The sequence below is a fragment of the Lampetra fluviatilis genome, chromosome 12 (genome assembly GCF_964198595.1).
Source record: "Lampetra fluviatilis chromosome 12, kcLamFluv1.1, whole genome shotgun sequence".
NCBI lineage: Eukaryota > Metazoa > Chordata > Hyperoartia > Petromyzontiformes > Petromyzontidae > Lampetra > Lampetra fluviatilis.
In genome coordinates this window covers 6,646,400-6,657,485 of record NC_136286.1, presented here as the reverse complement: position 1 = coordinate 6,657,485, position 11,086 = coordinate 6,646,400, and the positions used below count along the sequence as shown (strand labels likewise).

General features: G+C 42.4%; 1 protein-coding gene across 1 annotated transcript; it reads left to right on the top strand.

Moving 5' to 3' along the window:
- The first annotated feature begins 404 nt into the window (after window positions 1-404).
- LOC144934943 (proton channel OTOP2-like) lies at window positions 405-9,986 on the top strand. The gene is made up of 6 exons (XM_078861201.1): window positions 405-813; window positions 1,295-1,431; window positions 2,359-2,417; window positions 2,673-2,791; window positions 7,873-9,002; window positions 9,816-9,986. The coding sequence occupies exons 1-6, from the start codon at window positions 405-407 to the stop codon at window positions 9,984-9,986; spliced, it is 2,025 nt and encodes a 674-aa protein (XP_078717327.1).
- The last annotated feature ends 1,100 nt before the right edge of the window (window positions 9,987-11,086 follow it).

Sequence of the window (11,086 nt, the reverse complement as noted above, 5' to 3'; positions counted from 1 at the left end):
AAAACCCGTACCTCAGTCCCTTTACCCACACCCTCGGCCTCTCCTACAATCAACACTAATTTTACTGATCATAATGAAAGTGTAAGCATATTGAAGCACGTGTCATACCGGTGTAAAGTCGATTAAAACGACAAGTCCAGCATATATGGACTCAGAACTGTAAAAAAAAATAAAGCGATAAAGTGGTACAACCTATGTATTTAGGTGTAAGACGACAATATACATGAAGGTTTAGCAGGATATACACACGCACTTGTAAGCACGTGTTATTAGGCACACACATATCTAGTGCCTTGTAGTCCAATCAAATATTTCCGTACCAATTGCACACAATTCTCAACAATGGCCGTGTTAATGTGTCGTTAAGATCCGCGTCAAGAGAAAGGGGGACGCAGTGCAGAAGGATGACTGAGCCAAGCAGGTCGAGCGCTGACACGGAGTCCCAAGATGACGATGTAGGCGTGCACGTGGGCGTCGCGGAGGAAGGCCGCGTCCCTTCTCCACCAGCCGCTCCAAGCAGCCTGGGCAGCTCAGGCACCTCAAGCTCCATCGTGCAGCCCCTCGTGCAGTCGAAGGCCGGCGTGGTCTTCTCGTCCCTCTATGCCATCAACTTGATCATGTTCGGCGCCACCTTTAAGTTTGCCGAGATCCTGAATCCCAACCATTCCGTGACCCATGCCGAAATGTACATCTTTCTGAGCATCATCGTGACCATTTCCATCCTGTACATGGTTGGCTTTGTGCTCCACATGCGCCGTGTTGACACAAGCAGCATTCCGATGGACCACCACGCTGGAGCCAAGTGGTTAAAAGGTAACCAACTCCGCACCTGCGTCATAAATCATGATGTATATTTGGATGCATGTTTTCATTGCTGTTGTCAGCCTGTAACTTCCAACTGGTGGACAAAGGTCTCCCCCACTTTATTCCATTCCTTCCTTTCCTTAGTTGTTTTTGTCCAGTAAGGAATTCAGAACTTTGTGATTTAATCTCGTTGCCATTTATTATGATACCTTCCTTTGGCTTCTTTGGCCTTCTCTGGGTCTACAATCAGTAGTTAATTTTGTTCATCCCTCATCAGATGTGTTCATCCCGTGTCCTGCCAATTTCCACTGAATTAATTTTACTTTAGCAATGGTGACCCCTGTAATTGTCCTTATTTCTTAACCTATATATACGACTTACTCCTAAAATGCATTTTCCATAGATCGTTGGCAAACGTATGGTCTTTTTTTAACCATAATTACTTTAAATAGAGCAGGATGAGATGACTACCGTGCCTGTGTCCCAACAGGTGGCCTGGCCTTATTTGCGCTGGCAACGGTCATTCTGGATGCGTTCCGCATTGGGTACTACACTGGCATGACACACTGCGAGTCTGTGGCCTTGGCCATATTCCCCGTCCTACAAGCCATATTCAGCATAATTTTGGTGAGAATACAATCCTCCCGTCATCACAAGTGTCAACATTTCATACAGATTAGGAAACACGGACTCAAAATCTATCATCAAAAATCTGAAACGATAGTGAAGTATGTGCATCTCATGCCCATTTACAGGCTGGCGATATGTACACCTTGTGCTGTGTAAGAACAATCATCACTGGAGTTCCCTAGGGTCGACTGCCATATGGCGATACAATGGTTGAGTTTAGATGTGATTTAAAGCACTTTGAGACACTGAAGCGTTTAAACACCCAGTTCCTGAAGAAATTTCCAGCACACGGAGCAAAACTTTGGACATCATGCCAAACAACACACGGTATAACCCAAAAACACTTTGGAGAGCGATTCAGCACAACCGTGTAAACCTGCACAGAAGCATTATCCCTATATATAATACACAAGCACTAAACTTGTGAATCTGCTGATAACACGACCCTAAGTACAGCTGATACAGCTTTGCCCAGCCTGTCAGGCTTGATAAAGGGATGCGAGGATAACCAGGTAGCTATCATACAAATCTACTGCAGGGAAACGGGGACGAACATCATTCATTATGTGGCCACGGCCCTGGTGGAGTAGGCCTGAAACAAATCAGATGCCGTGTGCACTTTCACTTTGTGATAGAAATTAACGCACTCCATAATAAAGAATGCAATCCTGGTCTTTAATGCAATTTTTTCCAGGTGTTGCTGATGGTAGAGCATGGACAGGTGATCGGACTTCCAGTAGAAATTTGGAATAAGATTTCTGGTTTTTATTTTTGACTGCTGTAAGGTTAGCATTCGCTGTATGTGTGGTCATGTATGTGGTCCAGATTAGCATGACATTATTTTTTACATGAATTTAGATGGAAATCTTTTTGTTACAAAAAGTACATTTTAATTAGTTGTTTTTCTCCTTTTCTCAATGCTAGGTGTTACTACTTTGGGTTTATGGAAAATACTGTGTCCGAGAATGGCAGACTCTGCAAAGGTAATTTACTCAGCGGTTCTAATAACACAACATGATGAATAAGCAATCAATGCAAAATTTATGTCAATTAGCAATTAAGCATTTTTCACGTGTATAAGAATATTTGTCTGTAATTATTGCATCAATGTTTAAAGTTGCACAATGGAACGTATTTCGGAATAACAAACATAAGAGGACACATGAAATGGATGGTCAAATGATTGTTACCTGGCTCTGGTTGTGATGTTTTTCACATTTCTTTCTTCTGTTTTGTAGACTTGGCATGATGCACACTTTAGCAACGAGTATTTTAATATGGTTTAACACCGTTATTGAAGAATCTATAAAAGTTATCAAGGAGATAGATCATGCAACTGAAGTGCTACCTTCAAATGGTACGTAATTACATTGCTCACATTTAATATGAAATCACAACAATGTTTTAATACTTCATGCTCAGATAAAATCAATTGATTTAATGCAGTTCTGCATTTTAAACACACCCACACAGACATATCGTAATATAACATCAGACAATCTCACGTGCAATTTTTTTTTAAAATCTTCTTTATTTTCCGTATGTACAAGTAAATATGGCACCAAATTAGGGGCAGGGGGCATATCACCCTCAGACTTAACAGACTACAGCAATAATAATAGACATCAGATGAAGGATTAATGATGATGAACATGACAAACAGCATCTCACGATTTCAACCAGTGCACTTTGCACATTATTTTATTTTTTATTATGTTTGTTAACCTAGGAAAACCTCACTGAGTCTCATGACTTTTCCTTTTTAGAAGGGGGTCTTGCCCACGTTTCGCAGTAGGGGGCGATGGTTGCTATCTCTAGTTGCGGGTAATTTTTTTTCAATTTGGACCCTGACCCTGGCACACGATGGCATAGTGTAATGCAATATTTAACGTCCAATGTGAAGCAGGCAGCGTAGAGTGATTATATGGTTAATACACCCGCAGTAATAACCAGGGCAGCTGCTGGATTTGAACCTTAAAACTTTTGCCAGAATTGGAAAACGCCACCAACTAGGCCAGTGTTCTTTACTAATTTTTAGAAGAGGGCCACTTTCGCCATCAGTGTGAGGGCCGTCACGAATTTGAAACCATTGGAGTTTGACAGCACGATCGGGATGTTTTCACATTTGTGTATTGTCAGGAGCCGCACATTAGGGATCGCACTAAAGGCCACCAAGGGCCACCAGTGGTCCATGGGCCTTGCAATGAAGAACACTGCGCGAGGCCTTGTCACCGCCCAGTGAAGAAGCCACCTCGTGTACTATTCCATGACCACAGCGCCCCCACACACAAGAGACCGTTGGTTTTTTTTTCTCTACCGCACATCTGCTTCATTGTTCTAGCGGCTAGCCCCACTCACATACCCCTTAAGCCCCCCTACTTCTCCGCCCTCCCCCCGTTGCGACATCATTTAGTCCCAGCTACTTGACAAATGGTTGCACTGCCCATGTGTACACACATCATCTCAGCAGTGTCCCAAAGAGTTTCCTGTGCACAAGTATTTCTTGATAGATTGATGTATATGATGACAGCAGTCTAACATTACAATGGCTGTGTACCCTAGATATGTATTATTGAGTTTGCGCTGTTTTTTGATCTCATGATGTAAAGTCATTCCTTGAGTATTCTCAGGCAATCGCCCTATGTTCATCTTGGGGTTGGTCGTAGCAAAATCATCAGTTCGCGTGTAAATCAAGTCATAACATCGGATCTGTTTAGTCATAACCCTACCATCTCCATCGTTACCTCTACCATTCATTGACCATTGGGGCCTGCTCAACGATTACCGTTAAAGGGCCCCATAACTGGTTGTAATAATTTAGCATTACTCTATGTAAATTCTATTTCAACAAAGGTGTTTGCAGTTAATTAACTTATCACAGACTACTGTCTTGACTTCCTCTGTCTGACTGAGGCCTGGCATAGGCCTCTTTACTATCTTTAACTGAACGAGGTGACTCCATCTGGTTTCTCTTTTTGCGAGAAACCACGGTCATTAGGTAGGGGGGGGCTGGCTTTATTTAATGCAAATTCTGCAATTGTAAAACCTGGCCCATTGCCAACGTTCCAGTCATTTGAGCACCTGGCATTAGATTCGAGGCCAATTTGTACCCAGCCGGCATTGTTAATATTGCTCTATCACCCTTCAAAGTTAATTTCGAAAATTCCTTTCAGAGTTTTCGGATTATCTGTCGTTGGTGTGTGCTCGTTCTCAACGGATTCTCATAATTGGTGACTTTAATGTTCATGTTCATACACCATCCAAACCTCATGTCAGGTACTTTTTGGCCATCCTTGACTCTTGGTTTCACCCAGCATGTCAAACAGTCAACACAGTCAGGTGAACATACTTTAGATTTGTTTTTTTCTCTTGGGCTTTCACTATCTGAACTGACTGTGATCCAGGAATCTCAGACCACTCTTTGGTCCTCTTTGATATATCCCTGCCCCTCCCGGTCCTTCTATTAAATAGCACATTTTATTTAACAAAATTACATCTATCACCCTGCCTCTCTCACAGATTTACAATTATATAACTGTGTTCTATCAGAGATCCTGGATTATTTGTCTCCCCTCCGAACCTGTTGGATATCTTCCCATCACCCTTTGCCATGGTACACTGCAGAATTGAGGGTGTAAAAATATGTCTGTAAAGCAGAACGTGCTTGGAGAAAGTCCGACCTTCACTATTTTTGTTTTATTTTATTTTCATTAATTTTGATGTTTTACCTACGTGACTTTACCGAAAAAACCTAAGAATATGAATCCTTGCAGTCACGAAAGCTTCAAATCCGACTTTACCATTCATCATAAAATATTTAAAGAATAGCTTTTTACTTAGCATAACAATATTACCTTGGCAAAATTCTCCTACATTGCTGGTCGCATTGCAAATAGTGATAACAATCCTCGGACCTTCTCTTCCTATATCAGTTAACTATTGAAAAAGGAGCCAAACGCAATCTCCCACTCCTGTGCTGATTTCTGTACTAAAATTCAAGAGTTTTTTCACGATAAAGTTTCCATTATCCGGTCCAAATTACTGCCTATTCCCTCTGTTCCCTCTCTTTCCCACTTGCCTCCGGCTCAGTTTGAGGACATATTGTTGACCGAGTTTTCTGCAATTTCAACTGCACAACTCATTTCTTTATTTGCTGTCTCTCGACCTACAAGTTGTCTACTGGATCCCTTCCCTTCAAGGGAATTAAAGAACAATTCCGTGATATTGAGGCCGTTTATCCTCAGTCTTCTCAACAGGTCTCTCAATACCAGCACAGTTCCTGACATTTTAAAGATGGCTGCGGTCACCCCACTTTAACACAAATTCAGATCTTGATCCCTAGCTTCCGGAAAATGTTTGCCTAATATCTAACCTTCCGTATTTGTCTACGCTTCTGGAACGAGCTGTGGTCACTCGTTTACATCAGCACCTGGCCTCAAACGATCTATTTGGCCACTTTCATTCAGGGATTGGACCTGCACATAGCACCAAAATTGCTCTGGTAAGGGTGGTCAATCATTATTTACGTTTGTCAGTAGATGAAGGGTTTGTCAGCCTCCTCATTCTGCTAGATCTAAGCCCGACATTTGACTTCATTGATCACGGGGTTCTCCTTTAGCGACTGGAAGTTTCAATGGGGATCTCTGGCATAGTTTTGTTGTGGTTCCACGCTCACTAAAATAAACATAGGTACTTCATCACAAAGGGTGGCTTCAAGTCACCAATTACACCGGTTCTCTGCGGTGTTCCGCAGGGATCTGTGCTTGGCCCATCACTTTTTAGCATCTTCATGGCACCACTCGGTATTCTGCTCTGACGTCTTGGCTTATCCAAGCATTGCTATGCAGATGACACTCAAATTTATATCCAGTTAGGCCCAGACTATGCAACATCTTTTTTCTGCGCTAGCTGCATCACTAACAGTAGTGAATTCATGGTTGCACCAAAACGTTTTGCTACCCAATGCCGACAAGACCGAAGCCATATTAATTGGCTCCCCTCTGCATCTTTCTAAAATTGGATCACCTTGTTTGTTGATTAATGGTTACGATGTCTGCCCCACACGGGAGGTCAGACACCTTGGTGTTCAGTTTGACCAGTAATTAACCTTTGAGGCAAACATAAATAAGGTGGTTAAAATTAACTTTTCCATCTAATAAATAATGCCAGAATGCATCGCGTCCTGTCACCTGCTAACCTAGAGAGGCTGATCCATGCTTTTCCCTTATCCTGACTGATTACTGCAACGCCTTACTGGCTGGGATTCCGAGTAAAGTACTGGGCAGACCACAGCTTGTTCAGAATGCAACTGCTAGAGTGCTTACAGGTACACCACTACGTGAGCACATTACACCAGTCCTCTTATCTCTTCGTTGGCTACCAGTCAAATTCTGAGTGGATTTTAAGATAATGCTATTAACCTTTAAGGCTTTAAGAGGGCTCACCCTATATTATTTTTAGGAACTAATCCATTTATATATTCCATCATGATCTTTAAGATATTTTGATCTCCAACTGCTCAGCACTCCCAGGTCTTGGTTGCGCTGTTTTGGTCGTCGGGATTTTGTTAGCATGGCACTCAAACTATGGAATGCCTTGCCACTTGAAATCAGGCAGAGTTTGTCGACATATTCAAGTCTGCTTGGAAAACCCATCTCTTTAAACTGGCCTTCCATCTTTAGTTTGGTCGGTTGCCCTGGTTCTGGTTTTGTGTCCTGCTGTTCATGCATTGCGTATTGGGATCCTTGGACGGAATGCACAATATAAATTTGAATTATTGTTATTTTTACCAGCATGAAAGGATAAGCAATTTAATAGTATATCGTTGGTTATTAAAAAACACAATGAAAATAACACATACAATATGGCCTGGGGTGATTGTGGAGTGGTTTTTGCATGCTGTATTATGAACCTGGCAACCTGAATTTATTCCTGACCACAACTTAAGTGGTGAGGAATATCTAAACCTGTGTGTGGCACTCCTCCTTCACAAACCTGCAGACCAGACATGGTGAAGTATGGTCTAACAGCTGCCATCCCATGGGTAATGGAAGGCATGAAAGTTGCTCGTACATTTCTGTGAAAATATAATATTCGTAAAATTGGTCTATGGATGTGGAGTGGTGGTGAAGTGGTTACCGCACTGCGCTCTAAATCCATTACCCTCAACTCGAATTAGATTTTCGACCGTCAGTGACGAGGGACATCTGAATCAGTCCTGAGCTTTTCCTTCACTAAGTCACACTGGCCAGTAGAGTGAAGTATGGTCAAACAACCTGCATGACCGACAGTGTGGGGCAGGCCTCTATCAGTAGTGAATTGACAAAGGGCTGTAAATCAATTGTATTATTACTATTATTATACTGAAATATCGTCATGGTACATATTTATTTTCACAGATCTAAAATGTGTTCTAAAACATTGTTTTTGTATTTACAGTAACATACAACGAAACGGGATGCACATGTGAGATGAACTTCTGCCAGATGTTCTATGACAGCGTGCTATTTCTGGATCCTTTCAACATTGAATTCAGCCTCTTTTCCTCTGCCATGCTGTACGTGATGTGGAAGAACGTGGGTCGGACAGATGCTCACAGTGTGTGTGAACCACACGTAAAGCCCAAGATGCGAATGGACAATGTGCTGTTGGGACCCATCTTTGGAATAGTTGTTTTGGCATCAACGCTTGTTGTTCTGGTCACAGTTGAAGTGCAAGTCAGGACTCCTGCAACTAAAGGACAGGCACTCTCAATGTATTACCTATATGGCATAGTAATTTACTCATCTATGGCAATCTGTGCTGTTGCAGGGTTAGTAATATACAAGTTAGGAAACAGTGGTTTGAGGAATGATAAAAATGTAGTGAGAAACCTCGATGTCCTCCTGCTAATTGGCTCATCAATTGGACTTTTTACTTCTGCCTACTTCTCCGTCATTGCCGCAGGGTTTAGCTTGAGTCCTGAAACGAATTTCCCTGCATTGGTAATGGCAGCTGCATTGTGCAAAATCGTTGAACTCATTTCTCAGAATCTCTTTATAATCGAAGGGCTTCACCGTATTCCGAGGACCGTGTTGGTGCACGACCAGGGAAGCAGCCCCACTCAGCGCATATCTATAGAGGCTGTCAACGGGGCATTTGAAAGTGATAGTCCGTCAGTGTTCACGCCAGTTTCTCAGCGCAAGCTCCATCTGAATGCACCCAATTTCAGAGTAGCGCAAGACGCAGAGATATTCAGCAATACACTGCCATCCACACCAAAATGTTTGAACAATTTTGATGGCATCGGCGATGCATTTGAGGTGGGAAACCCTTCTCGGGAAGCAACAGAGATGGCAATTTCCCCCATGTCACAGCACAGACTGCAGTTTCAAATGAGCGAAGATTTAAATGACGTCGTGAGCAACTCTTTAAAAGAAAGGAGTGAATGTGTTACCCAAGCAGAGAGCATTGGCAGCTTGACAACAGACAGCTCCAACAGGTCTTCAAGAACTGCAAGGCCACCGTTGGATGCCAAAACATACATAATTAAAAACTTCACCATCTATTTGTTGCTATGCAACATGTCGGTAAGTCATATGATGTGGATAATTACGCGACTTTCGCTTTGAATCCATGTGTTTATGGTGTAATTTCATTCAATTATGTACTTGATGATTCATAGCATTTCTGCAAAATAGATTTATTTAATTAAACCCACTTATTTTAATGGATCCATGTTAACAAGTAATGTCATTGTTGACTTTGTTGTGTTGAAAGTTGACCAACCATGTTACTAATAATACTGATGTATTGATAATGAAATCAACACATCGATGTGCCCAGAAAGGATTTTTCTCCATGTGTACATATTGCTTGCGTTAACATTTGGAACAGAAACATGGATACTTACAAAAAATATGGGACAAGACCTGAAGAGTTTTTAAAAAAAGAATGGATAGATGCATGGGCGGTGACACGGCCTAGCCGTGCTACCTAGTGGGTTACCTAGTGGTAGCACTTTTGCCCTTTGATTTAGAGCTTCACGGTTCAAATCCAGCTGCCGTCCTAGTTATTTCTGCGGGTGTAATAACCATAAAGATACATGCCGTTTGCTTCAAAGCGAACACTAGAGATCCCTGATGTCATTCACACAAGTAGTTGGAATTATAGATAGCAACGATCGCAGACTGGCTTGGGCAGGATACATGGCTGGGGATGGAATGGTAGCCAAAAGGGAACACGCTTGAATGCATGACCACCACAGAGATGTCGTGATGAAATTAGCTTACGTGCAGGAAAGAGATGAATTATGAACGATTATGATGTGACTAATGTTGTCATTTTTTCTTTCCCTACTTCAACCCCTTGTCGTTATCTACCCCCCTCCCTTTCCCCTCCAGCTGTGGATCATAACAGCCTTCGGTGAACGGCTGCACCTCATTAATAATATAGGGGACCAGTTTTATGGATTCTCAGCGTGGGTAGTCGCCATTAATTTTTCCATCCCGCTTGGAGTCTTCTATCGCATGCATTCAGTGGCCAGCCTCTTTGAGGTGTTCTGCACCACTTAAGAGGGCCCCAGGTGCCTCGAAGCACAGCTGCAAGCCGTGCTCCCCAGTACGCCACACGTGATTATGCAAACATCTCCAGAGATTTTGCACACGCAGGATTTTAGGAGCTTATATATTTTGTGTATATGAGATTATTGTATCCTCGCAGGGTGATGCGTATGGGCATTTTAAGCAGAATGTGGGACCCTGCCAAACATGTGTCATGGGTTTATAACATTTTGGTGCATATTCTGTGATATTGTAATACAGTAGAACGTGAATATGCACACACCCTAAAACTAAACTACTGTATTTTATTTACCAGGTAAAGCCCACTGAGCTATTAGCTCTTTTTCAGAAGCGACCTGACCACAAATGATAACTCACCTAAGTAGCTTATCTTGTGGAAATGTATAGCAGCCAAATACTCTAAATGCGTGTTTCTAAATGTGGAGGAAAAAAACGGAGGACCCGGAGAAACATCCACGCGACCATGGGGAGAACATGCAAACTCCAGATATACAGGCTTCGGGGTCGGGATCGAACCTACGACCGCCTGCATACCAGGCGACGGAGATAACATCTTGGCACCACGGCCAGGTGTGCTTATATCCCGAGTGTGATTTAACAGAAGTTAAAATAAAAGTGATTTCCTGCTCAACAATGTGGTGGTGCTCGTCTCCTGTTTGCAGCCTTGAGGTAGTGGTGCAAATTCCACATTCCTTTGGTGGGGGGGGGGGGGACCAACACTGTTAACTTTCCCAAAAAGTGATAGTTATTGTATTGGCCACAGAGGGATGATGGGTTGAGTCAACTCCTCAGTCAGGATATGAAATGCGCCAACTTCCGATTGTGATCTGCTCACTTTACCACCTGAGTTACCTGGCCGGTTTGCCTCTCCTCCCCACCCACCATGAGTGTAATATAAGCATGTGTTGCTTATAATAGAACTGTGCTTATATACAGTGTGTTTATGTCCAGCTATTATTGTCATGTCATTGGCATATACAACATGCTAAACCCTTGTCTTGCATAGAAATATGTTGGAGTCTTGAAAATAAATACTGTATATACGTCATGAATACACTCAAATAAATACTTTTTTTTTTATTATAGTCAAA